Source organism: Erpetoichthys calabaricus, chromosome 1, assembly GCF_900747795.2.
Source record: "Erpetoichthys calabaricus chromosome 1, fErpCal1.3, whole genome shotgun sequence".
In the NCBI taxonomy this organism is placed as follows: domain Eukaryota; kingdom Metazoa; phylum Chordata; class Cladistia; order Polypteriformes; family Polypteridae; genus Erpetoichthys; species Erpetoichthys calabaricus.
The window spans coordinates 338,029,544-338,051,205 of NC_041394.2; the positions used below are offsets into that span (position 1 = coordinate 338,029,544).

Here is a 21,662-nt window from a genome sequence, read left to right on the forward strand (position 1 = left end):
AATAATAATTATTAGTGTATAAATGGATATAAATAATTGCATTTAAACAATTCGCCAAAATCTGTTGTATATAAATGATACTGTTTTAAACATTATTGTTTTTTCATTAGAAAACCCGGTTTCCACACCAACCTGTATTAGTTTAAATGGCACTTTTGCCACTCGCAATATGGTGGACGCGCTTTACATATTGTGTTGACTGGGCAACACAGTGAATGCGGCGTCTATCTATATATGTCTATGAACCGCAGTGATATCAGACTCATAGTTTGGGATTAAAGGTCAATTGTTGCCCTGAACACTGTCTTATAATGGAGCCATCTAGGACCTTCCATTGCTGAACTGACAAAACATTAAGAGTCAGTAACATCTGAAGGTGAAGTAAGGGATTATAATTTACCTTATACATTTAAAAATTCCGTAATTTTGCTGCTAATCCAGTAAGTAAATAACTGCATGGATGAAAGAATGAAAATCTTAAGGGTCCGTTACACAAATCACCTAATGAGTTAAATGGTAGCCGGACCCAGTCAACTGTGTTTATACTCAATGAAAGTGAAACTTTAACGCCATTAATTGGAAACAAGTGTTCTATCCTTGCAACAACTTCAAAGATATCTTTTTTTCAGCCACCATGTCAATGAAACCCTTCTCATATCAGGTCATTTACCAAAAAAAAAAAATGATTAAAGTACATTGTAGCAGTGAAAGAGTTAAAGGCATGTTAGCTAGGGGAAAAAAAACATAATAGTATAAAACGAGGTGTCCAAATTGTGATGAAAGGAGAATCTAAGGATGTAGAACACAAGTGCTTTCCTAATCAAATATAAAAAGATAAGGTGATAAGGTCAAATAAACAGACAGGAATACTCTGTCTGGTGAACACCTCTCCACACACTCCATTTTCAAGGGTCCACAATTAAGTTGTTCCCACTGTTAAATTTTTTCTATATCAGGATACATTCTGTACATAGTATGCCGCGTATTTTCATTTCCATATGTCAGAATTCACATGCTGGTAAAACAAAAAAGCAATGGTCATAGCAATCAATAACGTTAAACTATAATATGAAGAATTGGTCTGCTCCGCCATCTACAGGCTGCATACACAAAATACAAGTAGCAGGCGAAAAAGTAACCAAGTTCAGGCTCATCTTATCGAAGTTATTTGTCAATCATGGTGTATATATAGTACTTGAACATAAAAAAATACAGTTAAGCAAAACGGTTTTGATTATTTGCATCTTACAACAGAGCTGTACAGAACCCTGCATCCATACGTGATAGAAACACCATTAAAGCCTAACAAATACGTTCACCTTAAAGTGGCGAAGATCTCCATTTAAGAAAATGTTCCTTCCGTGTTTATGAGGCCTCCTTCTGATAATGGAAGGAAACAATAAATAATTGCATTGTTATGGATTCTTGTTAGTATTTTCTCGATGTAAGATATTTTGTTCGTGTGCTTGCCGAACAGCTACCAAGTAGCTGTTTCTTTTTCCTTAATGAGCAGCCAAACAATAACTAGACACAAAACAAGCCACAACATGACCAGCTAACTTGAAAATAAAGAAAGGTGAAGGTCTCGGTCATGCTAGTCTGCTCAGGTCACCAAAACATCTTGATGGTGGTCTTAGAAAAAACAGAAAATCAACAGTCTGCTGTGGCAGAACGAGAGCAACAACAAGTCTTGATATTCAATAACAGCTTTCATTAACAGCAAGAACGGGCTTCTCATTAAGAAACTGGTTGGAATGAAATTGGCTGGAGTTTGACATTCCAGTTTAGCTGGTCATCTGTTGGCTCATTTCACATCTCATTTCTGTTTGGCTGCCATTTAATGAATAAACGAATCAATTCAGAGGACTGAATCCCTAAAAACAGGGCTAATAAAATGAAGGGAAAAGGAGTTAATTAGCTGTGAAAAGTGGTCAGTGATTAGGAAAAGCGTTAAAATGAAAACCTGAAGCCACTGTGGCCCACGAGGACTGGAGTTGGACACCCCTGATGTAGAGCCTGGTGCTGTGAAACAGGAATGACAGTCCACTCTGCCTATGCTAAAACATCTGTGCTGAACTTCCTAAACATTAGCCTGGTTATACTGAGGTGAATTGGCATTGCTAAACTGGCACTAGAGTGGTAGGTGGGATGGATGTCCTCTGCGATCGATGGGCTCCCTTTCTGAGGACTGCTCTGCCTTGTGTCCAATACATGCTGGGACCCTGACCCGGATAAGCGAGTTGGGAAGATGGGCATATGGATGTATGTAGGGGTAGAAATGGGGCAGTACGCACCAATACCTTGTACCAGCTTTCTTCCATTCAATCACTGGATGTGTGCCTTTGTGGTATCTTCAGTTCTTGTCACTTCATGATGTTCTATTTAGATTTGTAATAGGATCCATACAGTAGATAACCATGAATAGATGGTAATGAAATACTAGTGGGTCATGATTTTAAAATGACTCTTGATGCAAAATTATAGTAACACAGGCTAATTTCAAGTTTTCTAAATCTGTTAGTGTCCAGCTAGGTAGCCTATCCTACATTACAGATTTCTTCTTTTTTTTCTACATATTAGGAAGTTTTTCAAAGCATAAAGAAACAACTTCATATGCAAAGAATCCTTCCTAGAATGAAACAGTAATGGTTCTTCAAGGAACCACATAACCCAGTAAAGAACCAATATTTTTAAGAGTGAATAGGGCACAAAGCAGGTGGACACAAATGCTCAAACTTCCAGTTATTCAGCGTATTACCCGTTTGAAATGAAATGAATATATTGCCTGTGAAATGGTGTTTCACATTGATCATTAACAAAAGCCAAAGTCAGTCACTAGGCAATTGATCTATGGAAGGAATATTTTACTGATGGCAGATTGCATGTAGCATTTTCAAGAATAAGGAGCGCCAGTAAACTGCTAATCGATCCTTGGTTATAAAATAAAATACAAATTTAACCTCTACATGGACTCAAAGGAAAGCTGAGGCCTTAGTAGCCAGAGAAAGAGAGGCCAAGATTTAGAAAGACAAGTAGGAAGAGAGACAGAAAAAGCTTCAAAGATTACTTGACGGCACAGAGAAAGTTCAAATCTGTGTAAAGCAGGAGCAAATTGGCCTTGTTCATTTATCTGCCATATCAATATTCTGGTTGATTTTTCACTGCATTTCCTGGTATTTGGGATAAATAGGGTAAATGAGGTTTTTAATGCCATGTGTATTTCCAGACCTTATCTTCAGCATGATTCATGAGCAAATGATGTGAAAATGTGGGGCGTCATGTTTATGGGCCATTGATCTACACCATTATTATGGAAAGTGGGCTAGAAAGAATGAGAGAACATTACAGACACTTTATATGACACTGTAATACTAGGGTGTTGTACCGTGTTAGCCATTATGAATTTGGCGAAAAGTCAAGCAAAATGACACCTTTTATTTGCTAACTAAAAAACTTACAATATGCAAGCTTCCAAGGCAATTCAGGCCACTTCTTCTTGCCTGAAGCTGGCATATTGTAATCTTTTGCGACACTGTAACAAATTTCAGCATTGTATTCTGTAGTAAAGCATAGAAGAAAACATTACTTTTCTTAACAAATAATGGCCAGATAACGGAAGATGTATATCTTGTAATTATGGGAGAAAGCTGTTATAACCAAAGGAAAGTGAAGAAAAAAATAAAGAAATCATACTGAATGCCTATATTTTAATGAAATGGTCCAATCACAGTATTATAAACAAGACTTGATCGTATTGTGAATGAACTTGCACATTGAAATATTTCTTTATAAGGAAGTTCGAAAGATGGATAAATGAATAACTACAATCTATTTTCATAAGGAGAACAGCGTACACTTTATGCTCTTGTTAAAGGTTTTTTTCCAAACCATTCAGGTGGACAATGAACGATAAATAAAGAAAAGAAATAATGTTCGAAAAACAATCCGTTGAAATGTAATTAGCACTTTTCAGGACTTCCGTTGGTGCATTAAGTTGGGAAGCTGAAGAACAAACTGAAGGCGTGATTTCCTAAAGCCCACGCAGACATTTCCTGTGCTGTAGCAGGTCGTCGTTGTATTTATATTAGTAGATAACATTCTCACTTGAGGTTTATAGCTGTAGATTAACAGCATTAAGAGAGAATGTCTGGACGGGGCAAAGGAGGAAAGGGACTTGGTAAGGGTGGCGCGAAACGTCACCGTAAAGTGCTGAGAGATAACATCCAAGGCATCACAAAGCCTGCTATTCGCCGTCTGGCTCGTCGAGGTGGCGTGAAACGAATTTCCGGCTTGATCTACGAAGAAACTCGTGGTGTGCTCAAAGTGTTCTTGGAGAATGTTATTCGTGACGCTGTGACTTACACTGAGCATGCAAAGAGAAAGACTGTGACCGCCATGGACGTAGTGTACGCTTTGAAGAGACAGGGCCGAACACTGTATGGCTTTGGAGGTTAGATGACAATCGAGGCTGTGTCCAACAAGTACAAAAAAAAAAAAAAAAGGCTCTTTTCAGAGCCGCCCACATTTTCTATTTGGACAGCTTTTTTGTTCACGTTTTCTCCCCCTAAGCAATTGTTCTAAACCGCTTTAAATGGAAAGCAACGAAGTGATTTTGCCTGAGTAAAATCTTTCAAAGGCTATACAAAACGAGAATGAATCGCAAGGGAGTTGTGATCGGGCTGGCAGGACTTAATTTTAAGTTAAAATATTCACTGGATAGCCCATATCATCGGCGGTTTTTTGAGAATGTACCAAGAGATATACGCGAACTTAAGCGATAATGTTAAATAGCTTTCTCAAACAAGGTAGCAGATGTGACCCGGATGGTAGAGCTGTGCATTCACTGGGGTCCCCGTAATTAAGAGTAACTATTTTGCGGCAGCGTTTAACACAAGTACAAATTTCCCCTACTGTTCCTGAGCGAGTCAGTTTGCCTGTTGAACTAAAGACATCTCACTTACAAGATTTAAGAAATGCGTAAGCCCAATAACTACAAGATAACTAGAACTTACTATGCCCACTAATGTTCATTTTATTAGAGAAGGTACGGTTCCTCTAGAGAACTAAGCCCTTTTGTAGACAAGATAGGTGGCTCTGAAAAGAGCCGTTGTGTTTTGATAGAACCGTCTACTTGGAGCTGGTGTACTTTGTGACTGCTTTAGTGCCCTCGGACACGGCGTGCTTAGCAAGCTCTCCCGGCAACAACAGCCTCACAGCAGTCTGGATCTCCCTTGAAGAAATGGTCGAGCGCTTGTTGTAGTGCGCTAGACGAGAAGCCTCACCGGCAATGCGCTCAAAGATATCATTCACAAACGAGTTCATGATGCCCATCGCCTTGGAAGAAATACCAGTATCGGGATGTACTTGCTTCATCACCTTGTACACGTAGATGGAATAGCTTTCCTTCCTGGACTTTCTGCGTTTCTTTCCACCCTTTGCCTGGGTCTTAGAAACGGCTTTCTTAGAGCCCTTCTTAGGCGCTGGTGCAGCTTTTGGTTCAGGCATTGCTACAGATTTCAACGACGAAATTCGAATGGAGCGTTTCCGCGGTGTTCTGCTTTATGGCCTGTCATGCAAATCAGATGCGCTGCAGTGTTAGACTCAGGCACCAATGACGAGCGAGTAGCTGCCCCCACCCCTTCCCTAAAGTAAAACTGCTGTTGCGCTCAGAAGGGCGATAAAAAAAATCGCGCGCGCAGTATTTTCATTGGGTCTTCTGTTTTCAAATATATACAGGAAGGAAGCTTTTTATGTTTCTTTGTTTATTTTATTTACACAATTTGCTTTTTCCACCAGCGTTAAAACTGTTAACGTATGTATGTGGCGTATGCAATATACATGATACCAGTTAGGATATCAGCCCATTCAAAGGGACCAAAGAAATCATTAGATAAATAACCCCTAAACAATGGCAAGAAATTAAATTCACATGAATAAAGAGGATAAAGGGGCAGTAGCTCGATCCTCCGTATGAGGAGAGGATTTCAACCATTTAGAACATTTATTTTTAAGAATGTAAGAAACTGAACTCGTCTATTAACGTTATATGCAGATTAATTTGTCAGTCCCTACTGTACATTAAAAATTGCATTAGCTTACTGTAGGCGTATGTAACCCAATTAATTTCGAGAGATCACGAAAATGTTCTCTTGGATTACAAGGAAGTAATGCAGAATAACGCAGGTTCGTTTCTCCGATCGGTGTACAGTATATGTAACCCGTCTCCACTACACGTGCCGTACCGCTGCTCTCTGGTTTTGGATCTGGCTAACCTTTGAAGCTTCTGCGTTGTGATGTGTAACGTGCCGAACAAACCTCTACGAAGCATTAATGCAACCGCAATTGATTTCTTTATTTTTGATGTTTTTATTGACCGGCTGAGCTGAACTATTAAAACAGAGAGCATAGAAAAATGACCGTTTAAGCTCTGCAAATCTTCCTTCTCTCACATTAGTAAAATAGAACACTGGGAGAGGCTCTCACGGATGAAGTAATATTAACGCAATAAACGGAGAAGTGAAATATAACAGTAAACCATACAACATAATGAATGTTACCAGGGTTTGGTGAAGTCTCCAGATAACTAAACTTAGTATTTTAGACATCTATTATATTCACCCCTTCCAAAATCCACAAACATCCTGATAACCAACCATCTTTCCGATATGACGCAAAACAAGATGATCTGCTTTTCTGGCACAAGTATGAATGACAACTTAGTTATCTCTTTCAACCTGACAGTTACCCTACAAAAAGGTTAAGTGATACATGAAGTTGATCAGGCTTCATATCCCCTAACGCCTAATGCACCACATAGCACTTTTCCAAAATACACAATGTATCAGAAATATACAGTATATGATGTACCTGTATTCAACTCAGTAGGAACCAAAAAAACTTTTAAACAAAGCTAAAAGAGATAGAGAATGACTAGTAACTGAACTGGAATCACATTTAAGAAAAGGTTTCTGAACCAGTTTCAGTGAGCCAATTGACATTGTGGCGGAAGGCCGGGATGCCTTGGAAGGACCAGGGGAAAGAGCATTTTCCCAGACTGGCAGAGGGCATCCCCCATCTCCCCTGTGGGCTACATGTCATGAGCATGAACGCTCAACCCTGCTGGGGCCCAAGCCACTGCCAGGGGGCGCCTGGACGCTTGCAGGGCCCTATTTGGCAGCACTTCCACCACATTTGTGGGAAGGCTGTTTAGGTGTTGTGGCATAAACTCTGGTGTCCCTTTTATATTCGTCAAGTCTCTCCTGAATTTCATGTGCAGTCCACTTTTCAGATGATGTAAATTTAAAGATGTTCGAAATAGATCAATCAGAACAATGCTTAATAAACATCATGGCAACTTTGTGATTTGGGTTGTCAGTGTCAGTGTGCCTCATGTACTGTCTTATTTAGGCGGATCCAGTAATCAATTTTTTTTTTCACCAGGATAAGACAATGAGTTGTAAAAATCAGCGAGAGGCATATTGGAGTAAGTCAACTCACTAAAATGCTTCTTCAGAATATCAAAGATTAGTGAGGGGTCTTGAGAGTGGTCTATGGAAGGAGCATTGTGCAATATGATTTTAACTATGTCTCTTGCTTTGCCCATCTGTATAGCAAGTATTTCCTGTGATTGCTCCTGCAAAGGGACATTTCACCTTCTCAAAAAAGTAAATCCTTCCCACTCATGAACTGTGTATTTGTCAGAACCATTCCCCTCCGAAACAAAGGAGGTTCTTTTGCATCTGATTGCAGGACAAATTTAACATGTGACAATGTTGCATCAAAAGATTGACTATGGCCAGCTGTTTCTGTTCTTGTACTGCTAAAGCTGCTCATATCTGCCTGCAGCCGGGCTGTAATGGAATGACTAAGTTGCTCCACTAGTTTCGTGACAAGTGTACCTAATTCTGATTAGTGTGAGTCCTAATGGGGAATTCATTGCAATGTGTGCAATCAGCTATAGGTGTACTAATCTATCCAACTCTCCTCTATTTTGTTTCATCTGAAGTCTTAACTTACCCCTCTCCCCCCCAAACTAAACTGACTTTCATAAGAATCTTCTTTAGAAGGGTTAGTTACATTTTGGTCTTTTCCCTTCATTTATTATATAAACAATACAACCAGTAACAATACAACCGTTAAACTAAGTAAACTAATTAAACTAATGCAGAAAATTATTACACAATGCTACGGAATAGAATAATTTACATATATTAACTCAAAACAGATATGCTATAAAAACATTTTCTCCTGTCTCAGTCTGTGGTAGTGTACATTGCATTTAAAGGGCTTAAGTCAAAGCACCCCACGGCAAACAAACTGGCATCGATCTGCTGAAAAGAGTTGTGGCATCAATGTAACCAGTCTCGACTACACGCGTCTTACAGCTGCACCCTGGCCTTGGGTCTGGTTAACCCTGGAAGCCTCTGCATTGTAATTTGTAACATGCCATACAAACCGCCATGAAGGGGTATTGCAACTGCAATGGATTGTTTTATTTATTTATTTATTTATTTTTGGTAATTTTTTATTAAGAAGCTGAACTGTAATGTTAAAACAGAGAACATTAAAAAATGACTATTCAAGCTTTGCAATTCCTCCTCCTCTCACAGTAACACAACGAATACTGGGAGAGGCTCACACTGATGATGTAACATTAACACAATAAATGGAGTATGGAAATATAACAGGAACATAACAGGAAAACATATAACATAATAAATGTTATCAGGATTTGGTGAAGCTACAAATAACTAAACTTAGTATTTTAGACACTTGTTACATATACCAGATCTTCACCTTCTATATCATTCACTTTGTATAGTGCCTTAAACAACAATGACTTTTAAAGAGCAAGCATGCTTGCCCAAACAGTGTTCAAACATCAAACTAGTCAACACAAAAAAATCCAAGAAGAGGACTATAATAATAATAATAATAATAATACAAATAACAATAAATAATAATATGATGTGTACAATTAAAATATTCACTCTCTCTATCTCCCTCAACCTCGAAATATATAACCGTGTGCAATTAAAACCATCCAAAGGCACTTTTTGTTGTTCTCAGCTATATTTCGAACTTGATCTCTGGCAGTCGAGTGCCCTACCGTGTACTTGTTGCTGGATGACTGATGCAGTAACACATGTAAGTCAGCAGTCAGTTAGTTCTGAAAGACGATCCCATAGGAAGCCTTTATAAAAACTAAATGAAAGATTTCTACTGCAGGAAACTATTGTTTGTGTCTGAAGATCTAGAAGAGGAAAGAATGGTGGTAAGGTGCGCACCAAGGTTGAAACTTGCTCTTCTCAAGCCGGTTTATAGTTCTCTGTTGGTCGTGTTCACAGACTGCTGAACATGTAGGCGCTGGTGTTTCTGTCTGCTTGGTTGCTGTGCTTGAGTACCTGACCACTAGACACAATAAGCCATAATGACAAAGTGAAAACATGTTTGCAAAATGGTTTGCAAATAAATTAAAAAAAAAAACACAGAAATTTCTCATTCATATAAGTATTCACACCCTTAATTCTGTGCTTCATGCGTAAGCCTTTACAAGCTTTACACTACTGGATATGGCCAGTTTATCCCATTCTTCCTGGCAGATCCTTTCAGGCTTTGTTAGATTGGATGGGAAGCATAGACTGTGTGACTCTGAGCAATTTGCTAATTACTTGTTTGCTATCCAAGTACTGTATGAGGCAAATACAGGAATACATTCAGTCAAGAAATAGAAATATTCCATTAGTTGTGTAAAAAAAAATAAAAAAATTTCCAAATCAATCACCGGCAATTAGAGCAATGAACACATAAAGCTGGTCAATGGTTACAGAAACAAGCACCACATTGACATGAAGGGTGGGGCAGAAGATACCTGGCAGGATGACAATGTTAGTCTTTCAAACCATCTGATAAAGAAGAGGATCCTTACCACACAATGAACTGAGTATGTTATCATTTCAAACAAAAGTGGCTTGGAGGCTGCATTAGTGACCCATTAGAGAAATGATTGTGCAAGGCTCAAGGGGAAACAAACTATAATCCAGGATTTAGTGGAATCTAGGAAGTTCCTGTCCCCAACCCCTGATCTGATTCCTTGGCCTGATCTTGGAGTAACCCTGGTAAAGGGATTGAAACTTTAACCTTTACATGGAGAAGAGTAGAGGCAGAACCTTAGTGGCAGGAGGAAGACAAAGATAAAGAAAGAAGAGCTGGTGGTGTGAGTTCAAATAAAAAATCAGAGGTGCATAAGAGGATAAACTCCTTGACAGTGGTTAATTTCAGGTGGGTGTAAAGCAGGAACAAGTTGGCCTTGTGCAATTATATTTATATTGGTATTCTGATGATTTTACACATTTCCTAGTAGGCCTACTTGATAAAAATAGGGTAAATGGGGGATTTTATGCAATGTACATTTGCAGAACTTTTCTTTTGTATGGTTAATGATGTGAAAATGTGGGATTTCATGTTTCTTCCCCATTGATTTGTACCATTGTTATATGTGGGGGTGGGAGGTGTAAAAAGAAAGCAACAAGCTCCACGACAGACGCATTATGTGACACTCAGATTACAGCATCATTTTCTATTGTAAAAATGTCACAAAATGCTCCTTTCTAAACAAATAATGGCCAAACAATGGGATGATGTATACCTTGTAATTATGAAAGAAAAATGTCATAACAATGCAAAGTAAGGAAAAAATAAATTATATTCAAAGTACATATTTTCATGATAAACTATTCTCAGAATAATAAACAAGGCTTGATTGTATTCCGAAAGAACTTGCACACAGAAAAATTTCTTAATAAGCAGGTTAGGAATATGAATGAATAACTACAATCCATTTTCATATGGAAATAATGAGTACACTTTCTGCTCATGTTACAGAAGCTTGTTTTTGCCCAGACGCATTATACTAAACGAATGCACTGTTTTCCCCAAAGAGTTGTAAAATGCCAATTACCTCTCAGGTGTACAATGAACAATTAACAAAGACAAATGATAAGGTTAGAAAAACAACCTATATGAAAAGTAAGTAACGTCTTCCTGAACACCCGCTGGTGCATTCGCTGCTTTGTTTGTCGGACTCAAAATCTGAAGCTAAACGATGAAGTGAAGGCGCGATTTCCTAAAACCTGTGCAGATATTTCCTGTGCTGTGCTCTAGCAGGTCGTCGTTGTGTCTATATCAAGGAATGAAATTCGAACTTTAGGCTTACAGCTATCAACAAAGCCTGACTTAAAGATGTCTGGACGTGGGAAAGGAGGAAAAGGGCTCGGTAAAGGTGGCGCAAAACGTCATCGTAAAGTGCTGAGAGATAACATCCAAGGTATCACGAAGCCTGCTATTCGCCGTCTAGCTCGTCGAGGTGGCGTGAAGAGAATTTCTGGCTTGATCTACGAAGAAACTCGCGGTGTGCTCAAAGTTTTCTTGGAAAATGTTATCCGTGACGCTGTAACTTACACTGAGCATGCAAAGAGAAAGACTGTTACTGCTATGGACGTAGTATACGCTTTGAAGAGACAGGGCCGTACGCTGTATGGCTTTGGAGGGTAGATGACAGTCGCGGCCGTGTCCAAGAAAAAAAAAAAACCCAAAGGCTCTTTTCAGAGCCACCCACTTTTTCTTTTTAGAGAGCCAATTGTTTACATTTTCTAAACAATTTTGAATTGAAAGCAGCAAAGTGGTTTTGTCAGTTAAGTGTTAAATGGTATGTGGCGCGTACCATTTCAAATTTAGGGAACTTTGTTCAGGTGTTTTCCTGAAGTGGTTGTTCCGAACCGCTTTAAACTGAAAGCAACCAAGAGGGTTTACCCCGAGTAAAATTTTTTAAAGTCCATACAAAACGAGAATGAATCGAAAGGGACTTGTGATCGGGCTGGCAGGACTTAATATCTTCAGCGCTTTTTTGGAGAATTACCCTACACAAACACTGTACCAAAAGTGTCGTGGTATGCGAATTTAAGAGACTATTGAATAGCTTTAACAAGGCAGATGTGACCTGGATGGTATTCACTGGGGTCCCCGCAAGTTTTTGCGACAGTGCTTAAAAGTACAAATTTCCCCTATTGTCCGTGAGCGAGTCAGTTTGCTTGTTGAACCAAAGACGCCTCACTTACAAAATTTGAGAATAGTTATTTGGCTAATGCCTTTACGCAAGTCGCAAGATTACTGGGCATAGTAAATTCTAGTTACGTTCACTTTAAGGAAGGTACGGTGCATCTAGAGAACTAAGCTCTTTTGTAGAGAAGATAGGTGGCTCTTAAAAGAGCCGTTGTGTTTTGATAGAACCGTCTACTTGGAGCTGGTGTACTTTGTGACTGCTTTAGTGCCCTCGGACACGGCGTGCTTAGCAAGCTCTCCCGGCAACAACAGCCTCACAGCAGTCTGGATCTCCCTTGAAGAAATGGTCGAGCGCTTGTTGTAGTGCGCTAGGCGAGAAGCCTCACCAGCGATGCGCTCAAAGATATCGTTCACAAACGAGTTCATGATGCCCATCGCCTTGGAAGAAATACCAGTATCTGGATGTACTTGCTTCATCACCTTGTACACGTAGATGGAATAGCTTTCCTTCCTAGACTTTCTGCGTTTCTTTCCACCCTTTGCCTGGGTCTTAGAAACGGCTTTCTTAGAGCCCTTCTTAGGCGCTGGTGCAGCTTTTGGTTCAGGCATTGCTACAGATTTCAGAGACGAAATTCGAATGGAGCGTTTCCGCGGTGTTCTGCTTTATGGCCTGTCATGCAAATCAGATGCGCTGCAGTGTTAGACTCAGGCACCAATGACGAGCGAGTAGCTGCCTCCACCCCTACCCTAAAGTAAAACTTCTGTTGCGTTCAGAAGGGCGATAATAAAAAAAATCGCGCGCGCAGTATTTTCATTGGGTCTTCTGTTTTCAAATGTATGCAGGAAGGAAGCTTTTTATGTTTCTTTGTTTATTTTATTTTTTTTTACACAATTTGCTTTTTCCACCAGCGTTAAAACGGTTTGGCGTATACAATATACATGATACCAGTTAGGATATCAGCCCATTCAAAGAGACCAAAGAAATCGTTAGATAAATAACCCCTAAACTAAACCCCTAAATTTGTGAATTTCCCCTTGGGATTAATAAAGTATCTATCTATCTATCTATCTATCTATCTATCTATCTATCTATCTATCTATCTATCTATCTAGTAGAAAAATAGAACACTGGCAGAGGCTCACACGGATGACGTAACATTAACGCAATAAATGGAGAAGGGAAATAAAATAGTAAACCATACAGCATAATTAATGTTACCAGGGTTTGGTGACTCTCCAGATAACTAAACTTAGTATTTTAGACACCTGTTATATTCACCCCTTCCAAAATCCACAAACATCCTGATAACCAACCATCTTTCCGATTAGACGCAAAACAAGATGGTCTGCTTTTCTGGCACAAGTATGAATGACAACTTAGTCATCTCTTTCAACCTGACATTTACCCTAAAAAAAAAAAGGTTAAGTGGTACATGAAGTGGATCAGGTTTCATATCCCCTTGAATAATTTGATGCCTAATACACCGCATAGCACTTTGCCAGAATACACAATGTATCAGAAATATACAGTATATCATGTACCTGTATACAACCCAGTAGCAGCCAAAAAAAAAAACCTTTAAACAGAGCAACAAGAGATAGAGAATGACTAGTAACTGAACTGGAATCAGACTTAAGAAAAGGTTTCTGAACCACAGTTCCAGTGAGCCAATTGACAGTGTGGCGGACGGCCGGGATGCCCTGACCATGGAAGGAACTGGAGAAAGAGTATTTTCCCAGACCGGCAGAAGGCAGCCCCCATGGCCCCCAGTGGGCCACAGGTCATGAGCATGGAAAGTCAACCCTGTTGGGGCGCATGGCCACCATCAGGGGCGCCTGGGCGCTTGCAGGGCACTATTTGGCAGCACTTCCACCACACCTGGAAATGCTGCTGGAAGAAGCTCAATGGGCATCTGGACTCCTTCCGGGTGCCCTATAAAAGGAGCCAGTCACCACCACTTGGGAGAAAGTGGACAAAGCTCGTGCAGAGCAGTGGAGTTGGAAGGACTGCCTAAAAGAAGGGACTGTGCTTTATCTTGTGCTGTGCAAATTGTAAATAAACAGTGTGCTTTGTTGCAATATTTGTCCTGCCTGTCTGTATCAGGGTTAGGGCGGCTATACACTCTCTGTTGCATTACAACAGATTTAACCAACATCTTTTTTTTTTTTCTAAAACAACTAGCAGAACTAGAAGCAAGGCTATGTATAGGTTCAGTAACATGTGAGTGTAGCACTACACCTGAGGGTAAATGTGGAACTACAGGAGAAGTGGGCTCTATAACTGGAGAAACTGCTGTTTCACTTGGGGTGTCTGAGGGTCAATTAGGTTTCTGCATAGGTTTGTCTTCACAATGTATCCCAGTTTTTGTCAGATAAGGGGGCAGAATTGGAGAGCAAGAAATCTGACAACCATCACAAACGTTGAAGCAGGTGGGTGAGAAACTGGCATCCTTTGTATGAGCATTTGGGTAAATTCTCCTGTATCTGCATAGCTGATATGATTGTGTTTAGTTTCTTCATCATCTACCAAACAACTGCAAAAACATTCTCCAAAAGAATTGCATGAAGATGTAGAGACTGTATCAATCTCTTCAGGATCTGCATGTGAGAGGTTCAGTGGCAAAAAGCTAACATCCAGTAGCAAAAAAAATTTTTTCAAAATCAATCACCGGACAATCAAAGTTGGTCAATGGTTATAGAAACAGGCAGCACATTGCCTTGTGAAAGGTGAGGCCGAAGATACCTGGCAGGATGACAATGTTAATCTTTCAAGCCATCTGATAAAGAAGAGGATCCTTACCACACAATGAACTGAGTATGTTATCATTAAAATAAACAAGGCTTGGAGGCTGCATTAGTGACCCATTAGAGAAATGATTGTGCAAGGCTCAAGGGGTAACAAACTATAATCCAAGATTTGGTGGAATCTAGGAAGTTCCTGTCCCCAACCTGTGATCTGATTCCTTGGCCTGATCTCATAGTAACCCTGGCAAAAGGGATTGAAACCTTAACCTTTACAAGAGAAGAGTAGAAGCAGAACCTTAGTGGCAGGAGGAAGACAAAGATAAAGAAAGAAGAGCTGGTGGTGCGAGTTCAAATAAAAAATCAGAGGTGCATAAGAGGATAAGCTCCTTGACTGGGCATATTAATTTCGGGTGGGTGTGGAGAAGGAACAAGTTGGCCTTGTGCAATAACTTTTATATCGGTATTCTGATTATTTTACACAACATTTCCTAGTATTTGATACAAATGGGGGATTTTATGCCATGCACATTTGCAGATTTTTTCTCTTAATGATGTGAAAATGTGGGAGTTCATGTTTCTTCCCCATTGATTTGTACCATTGTTATATGTGGGGGTGGGGGGTGTAAAAAGAAAGCAACAAGCTCCGCAACAGACACATTATGTGACACTTTAACAGATTTCACCATCATATTCTATTTTAAAAATGACACAAAATGCTCCTTTCTTAACAAATAATGGCCAAACAATGGGATGATGTATACCTTGTAATTATGAAAGAAAGATGTCATAACAATGGAAAGTGAAGAAAACAGAAATCATACTCAATGTACATATTTTCATGAATAACTATAATCTCAGCAAGGTTTGATTGTATTCCGAAAGAACTTGCACATAGAAAAATTTCTTAATAAGCAGGTTAGGGATATGAATGAATAACTACAATCCATTTTCATATGGAAATAATGAGTACACTTTCTGCTCGTGTTACAGAAGCTTTTTTTGCCCAGACGCTTTATACTAAACGAATGCACTGTTTTTCCCAAAATGCTGTAAAATGCCAGTTACCTCTCAGGTGTATAATTAACAGTTAACAAAGACAAGAGATAAGGATAGAAAAACAACCTATATGAAAAGTAAGTAACGTCTTCCTGAACTCCAGTTGGTGCATTCGCTGCTTTGTTTGTCGGACTCACAATCTGAAGCTAAACAACGAAGTGAAGGCGCGATTTCCTAAAGCCCGCGCAGACATTTCCTATGCTGTGGTCTAGCAGGTCGTCGTTGTGGTCATATCAGGGAATGGCAGTATTAGTTTTGGTTTACAGTTGTCAAAATAGCTTGAAGTAAAGATGTCTGGAAGAGGTAAAGGAGGAAAAGGGCTTGGTAAGGGTGGCGCGAAACGTCATCGTAAAGTGCTGAGAGATAACATCCAAGGTATCACGAAGCCTGCTATTCGCCGTCTAGCTCGTCGAGGTGGCGTGAAGAGAATTTCTGGCTTGATCTACGAAGAAACTCGCGGTGTGCTCAAAGTTTTCTTGGAGAATGTTATCCGTGACGCTGTGACTTACACTGAGCACGCAAAGAGAAAGACTGTGACCGCCATGGACGTAGTGTACGCTTTGAAGAGACAGGGCCGTACGCTGTATGGCTTTGGAGGTTAAATGATAGTCGATGCTATCTAGTAAGTACAGAAAAACCTAAAGGCTCTTTTCAGAGCCACCCACATTCTTTATTTAGAGAGCTTTTTTTCTCTACGCTGCTTTAAATCGAAAACCAAGTGCCTTTGCCAGAGAAGTGTTTGAAAGGGTATGCAAATGTAATAGTAGAACAGGAGTTCTGACTTTGCTGGTAGAATTACAGTAATTTATGTACTGAATAGCCCATATTTTTGGTCGCTCGATTTGAAAATGTGCCGAATACGGTTCTTTCAGAGCCGCCCATATTCTTAAAATGGCTTTGTTCAGGTTTTTTCCTAAAGCAAACAAAACAAGCTGCCAGCCCGATCACACCACAACCTTTACAAAACGAGAATGAATCGAAATTAAGTATTCACTGGACAGCCCACGTGTTCGGCGCTTGACGAATGTGCAAATGTTTCTACCCTACCAAAGTGTTAAGGTAGCACATAAGACGGATGACAGCCATGCATTCACTGGGATCCCGGCAATGCGTAAATATAGATCCCTAAGTCAGTTTACCTGTTGAGCCATAAGACGCTTCACTTATTTGAGAAGTTATTGGGCTAACGCCAGTCGCAAGACAACTAGAACTTACCCTGTCCAGTAATGTCAATTTATGCAGGAAGGTACGATGGATGGAGTGAACTAAGCTCTTTTGTAGAGAAGATAGGTGGCTCTGAAAAGAGCCGTTGGTTAAGAACTTGTCTATTTGGAGCTGGTGTACTTGGTGACTGCCTTGGTGCCCTCAGACACGGCGTGCTTAGCAAGCTCACCCGGCAGCAGCAGTCTCACAGCAGTCTGGATCTCTCTTGAAGAAATGGTCGAGCGCTTGTTGTAGTGTGCTAGGCGAGAAGCCTCACCGGCGATGCGCTCAAAGATGTCATTCACAAACGAATTCATGATGCCCATCGCCTTGGAAGAAATACCAGTATCGGGATGTACTTGCTTCAGTACCTTGTACACGTAAATAGAATAGCTTTCCTTCCTGGACTTTCTGCGTTTTTTCCCACCCTTTGCCTGGGACTTAGAAACAACTTTCTTAGAGCCTTTCTTAGAAGCGGGGGCAGATTTTGGCTCTGGCATTTCTTCAGCTTTTAGTGACGAAAATCAAATGCGGCGTTTCCGCAGTGTTCTGCTTTATGGCCTGTCATGCAAATCAGAAGCGCCGCAGTGTTAGACTCAGGCACCAATGAAGAGCGAGTAGCTGCCTCTACGCCCCTCCCCCAAACTGAAACTGCTGTTACGTTCATAAGGACGGAAAAAAATTCTAGAGCACAGTATTTTCATTGGGTCTTCTGTCTTCAAAGTATGCAGGAAGGAAGCTTTTAATGTTTTTTTTTTTTTTTTTTTACACAATATGTTTTTCCCACCTGCGTTAAAATGGTTAACGTACAGTATGTATGTATGTGGCGGATATAATACATGATATCAGCCCATTTATAGAGACCAAAGAAATACCTTCCACATGATGGCAGGAAGTTAAATTCGCACGGATGAAGGAGAAACAGCGGCTATAGGTCGGTCCTTCTTGTGAGAATAGGATTCCAGTCAGTCAGTCACACTAAATTTAGATGCACCCTACTTTGCCAGTTCTTTTTGTGCTTTTAAAAAGAGGCGATAGTTTAAGCGTGTAGCCGGATTCATTTAGAGATCTACCATGAAAGATTACGAAAATAGTTCTCGATTTACAAGGGAGTAAATGCAGGAGATATTTTGCGGATCAGTGTATACCGTCTCTTCATCTTCAAAAATACCAACCGTTTTAATTTGTACATGACGATTTTTAACGAGAAAGCATATTAGCAAAACAGTGTCCAAACGTCAGACTAGTCACGGCAAAGAAAGAAGAGGGGTGTAATAATAATAATAGTAATACTCATGTGAAAAAATTAACGATTCACTTCTTTTTTCTATATATATACTGTATATAAAGACAGATATTTATACAGTGAACATGTGCAATTGAAACCATGCACAGGCACTTTCTTGTATTGTTTTCAGCTGTATTGTGTATTTGATACTTCAGCGTCGGTGCAGAACACTATAATGGATGGGTTCTTAGTTCTTCACATGGCTCTTTGAGGTGGTTTTCTATTTCTTAAAGGATTGCTTACCTTTTCTGCATTAGTTGGAAAGCTAGCAGAAGTTGTTGCAGTATACTGTTTTGAGTAACATATTATAAATAATAATTGCCATGTGTAATGACATGTCCCAAAGAGTCAAGCTACAGGCAGAGATTTAGCAGTTTATAGACAGGGAGTATCGTTATTTAAACTCACTTCAACCTAAAACAAGATAATAAGTCAAAATATTGCTGGGGCAACACAAGAGTTTTTCAAAGCTAAAAAATGGAAAATTCTTGAATTGTCAAGCCAGTTGCTCATTTTAAATCCAATTGAGCAGGCCTGCCATATGGTGAATAAAAAACAAAGGGACAAGCTCTCAAAACAAGCAGGAGCTGAAGACTACTGCATTAGGGCTTGGCAGAACATCACCTGAGAATATATTTTTTACATGCTGTGATCAAAATCTGCTGTATGCAAATACCCTTAAATGAAAGTCTGCAATAAGCACTTTAATTGTGTCTAAATTGTTTGATTTGTAATTTTAAACTGTGGAGTAGTTGGGTAAATCAAATATGTCTTTCTCCCTAACATTATGAAGGGCACTGTATCTCCTCCCATCCACTCTTATGGAATACAGAATCAGTTGAATAGTAGACATTGTATAGACCTTTGTTTACCTGGGACCTTTCTTGAGAGGCGAGAGGGACTGTTGCAGCCACCACAAGTGCCTGTATGGCCTCTTCATATGCATTAACATGTTTCATCTTTAGATGCTGTACTGCTTGCAAGTTCATCCTGGGTAAAACCAAACCATTATAAAACAGCAGAGCTAATATTACCTGTTCCAAACTCTTCCTGTTCAGTTGAAATAGTTAAACATAGAAACAGTGATGCAGGGTGACTGAGATTAAATTTTTGTCAGCAGGGAACATATTATGCACTTCCAAGCATTTGAGGATTGTAGTGTGTAGTATGCTATCATTTTTTTTATATAGCTGAATTATGTTTTTTTTTCCTTCTTACAACACTACATAATTACTTTATTTGGCAATAACTGGACTTTTGTGCCGTATGACACTTCTTTTGTTTTTACTCTTCTTCCCTGTTGCCATTATGTTGTTTTACTCAAGATGACTGTATATTATATTGGTGCATATTCTTGTGAAGACCTTTTACAGGTTGGAAAGGCAAATTAAGTGATAAACGTTTTTTGGTGATTTGGTTTGCTCTTGTGTTGGAAGTAGGAATGTTGTTCCTGTGGTGACCCACTGTGAACATTAGAACACTCTAGATGAGAACAGGCCATTCAGCTCAACAAAGCTCACCAGTCCTATCCACTTATTTCTTTCAAAAAACATCAAGTCGAGTTTTGAAAGTCCCTAAAGTTTTACTGTCTACCACACTACTTGTTAGCTTATTCCAAGTGTCTATTGTTCTTTGTGTAAAGAAAAACTTCCTACTGTTTGTGTGAAATTTACCCTTAACAAGTTTCCAACTGTGTCCCCGTGTTCTTGATGAACTCATTTAAAAATAACAGTCTCAATCCACTGGACTAATTCTCTTCATCATTTTAAACACTTCAGTCATGTCACTTCTTAATCTTCTTTTGCTTAAACTTTATAGGGTCAGTTCTTTTAATCTTTCCTCATAATTCAAACCCTTTAGCCCTGGAATCAGCCTAGTCGCTCTTCTTTGGACCTTTTCTAGTGCTGCAATGTCCTTTTTGTAGTCTGGAGACCAAAACAGCACCCAGTACTCCAGATGAAGCCTCACCAGTGTGTTATAATGCTGGAACAGAACCTCCTGTGACTTGTACTCCACACATCAAGGTGCTATATAACCTGAAATTTTGTTTGTATTTTTAATGGCTTCTGAACACTATCTGGAAGTTGATAGCATAGTGGATAGTTGAGTCCACTATGACCCCTATATCCTTCTCATAAGGTGTACTTTTGATTTTCCGACCGCCCATTGTGGTACTATCTATAGATGTTACATTAACATATTGTTACACTCAGCCATAACCTGCTGTAGATCTGTCAGTTGTTTAAGCCAGAAATAGAGTATGTCATCTGGACTGTGTATCTTTCAGTTAGCAGAGGTTCTAATCTTGGTTTTAATTTCTTCAGTATCCACCTGAGGCAATTCCATGTCTTTCATTTCTGTGTTTTCTATGTCTCTCCATAGTATGCTTAACTAGTCTTCTTTGTTATTGAGTAAGTGAGCATCCATAATATGCTTTTACAAAGTATCTAAAATGTACTTTTTTGCCTGGTGGTGCAGATACTTTCGGGTCATCCCCATCTAACATTCTATAGATTTATTCTTGGATTGCTCTAAATTATCAGGTCCTGTATCTTCTCTTTGCCTTTAGTTTGTTTCTTCTTATTTGTTGAGCGTCTGCTGGGATTTGGAGTTTACTATTTTTTTTTTTTTTCTTTTGTTCTTTGTTTCGCCTTATACAATTTCTTGTATTAGGAATTTGTTAGTTTTCGCATACCCCTTGGGGTCAGATCGCAGGGTCAGCCATAGTACAGCGCCCCTGGAGCAATTACAGGTTAAGGGCCTTGCTCAAGGGCCCATCTCTTTTGGCAGTGACGGGGATTTGAACCGGCAACCTTCCGGATACCAGCGCAGATCCTTAGCCTCAGAGCCACCACTTTGCCACAGTGAAGTTCAGTCCTTCAAAATGTATTAATATATTTTATGTCTCCGTATCTTAATAGGCAGTTCTGTAATTTCAGTCACTGTATTTTAGATTGAACTATGTGTGATTTCACACCTTCCCTGTGAGTCTTGATTAATAACACTTATAAAATGTTATTATATCCATGTTGTTTTTTTCTTTATTTCTGTTATGGCTTTGCTGACTTTAGCTATTATACTGTGTTTGGCATTGTTTAAGGACATTCTCAGTAACTTCTCTCTTCCCAGCATTTCGGTGTAGTTGTTCATAATAATCAGGTCCAGGAGCTCATGTTTAATTTCTCACATTTCTTTGTCCTCTATTTAGAAGCTTGTTTGTGCATGTTTAGTATATTCTCTTTACTTAATTTGTTCTGTTTGAATTTCAGCAGGTCTTGATCAATGTTCTTATTGCATGTGGTAGTGTCAT

At 39.5% G+C, this 21,662-nt stretch overlaps 6 protein-coding genes across 6 annotated transcripts; 3 read left to right on the forward strand and 3 right to left on the reverse strand.

The window, feature by feature from the left end:
* The first annotated feature begins 4,136 nt into the window (after nt 1–4,136).
* LOC114668091 (histone H4) lies at nt 4,137–4,479 on the forward strand. Its single transcript, XM_028823721.2, has one exon. The coding sequence runs from the start codon at nt 4,144–4,146 to the stop codon at nt 4,453–4,455; it is 312 nt and encodes a 103-aa protein (XP_028679554.1). The 5' UTR covers nt 4,137–4,143; the 3' UTR covers nt 4,456–4,479.
* A 608-nt stretch (nt 4,480–5,087) lies between these two features.
* On the reverse strand, nt 5,088–5,543 carry LOC114668103 (histone H2B 5-like). The gene has a single exon (XM_028823732.2). It carries the CDS (start codon nt 5,503–5,505, stop codon nt 5,128–5,130), a length of 378 nt encoding a protein of 125 aa, XP_028679565.1. The 5' UTR covers nt 5,506–5,543; the 3' UTR covers nt 5,088–5,127.
* A 5,685-nt stretch (nt 5,544–11,228) lies between these two features.
* LOC114668081 (histone H4) lies at nt 11,229–11,613 on the forward strand. Its single transcript, XM_028823709.2, has one exon. It carries the CDS (start codon nt 11,242–11,244, stop codon nt 11,551–11,553), a length of 312 nt encoding a protein of 103 aa, XP_028679542.1. The 5' UTR covers nt 11,229–11,241; the 3' UTR covers nt 11,554–11,613.
* A 630-nt stretch (nt 11,614–12,243) lies between these two features.
* LOC114668111 (histone H2B 5-like) lies at nt 12,244–12,705 on the reverse strand. The gene has a single exon (XM_028823742.2). The coding sequence runs from the start codon at nt 12,667–12,669 to the stop codon at nt 12,292–12,294; it is 378 nt and encodes a 125-aa protein (XP_028679575.1). The 5' UTR covers nt 12,670–12,705; the 3' UTR covers nt 12,244–12,291.
* Nucleotides 12,706–16,137: 3,432 nt separating this feature from the next.
* LOC114667061 (histone H4) lies at nt 16,138–16,503 on the forward strand. Its single transcript, XM_028822215.2, has one exon. It carries the CDS (start codon nt 16,152–16,154, stop codon nt 16,461–16,463), a length of 312 nt encoding a protein of 103 aa, XP_028678048.1. The 5' UTR covers nt 16,138–16,151; the 3' UTR covers nt 16,464–16,503.
* Nucleotides 16,504–17,173: 670 nt separating this feature from the next.
* On the reverse strand, nt 17,174–17,571 carry LOC114668032 (histone H2B 5-like). The gene has a single exon (XM_028823626.2). The coding sequence runs from the start codon at nt 17,562–17,564 to the stop codon at nt 17,187–17,189; it is 378 nt and encodes a 125-aa protein (XP_028679459.1). The 5' UTR covers nt 17,565–17,571; the 3' UTR covers nt 17,174–17,186.
* Between the last annotated feature and the right edge of the window lie 4,091 nt (nt 17,572–21,662).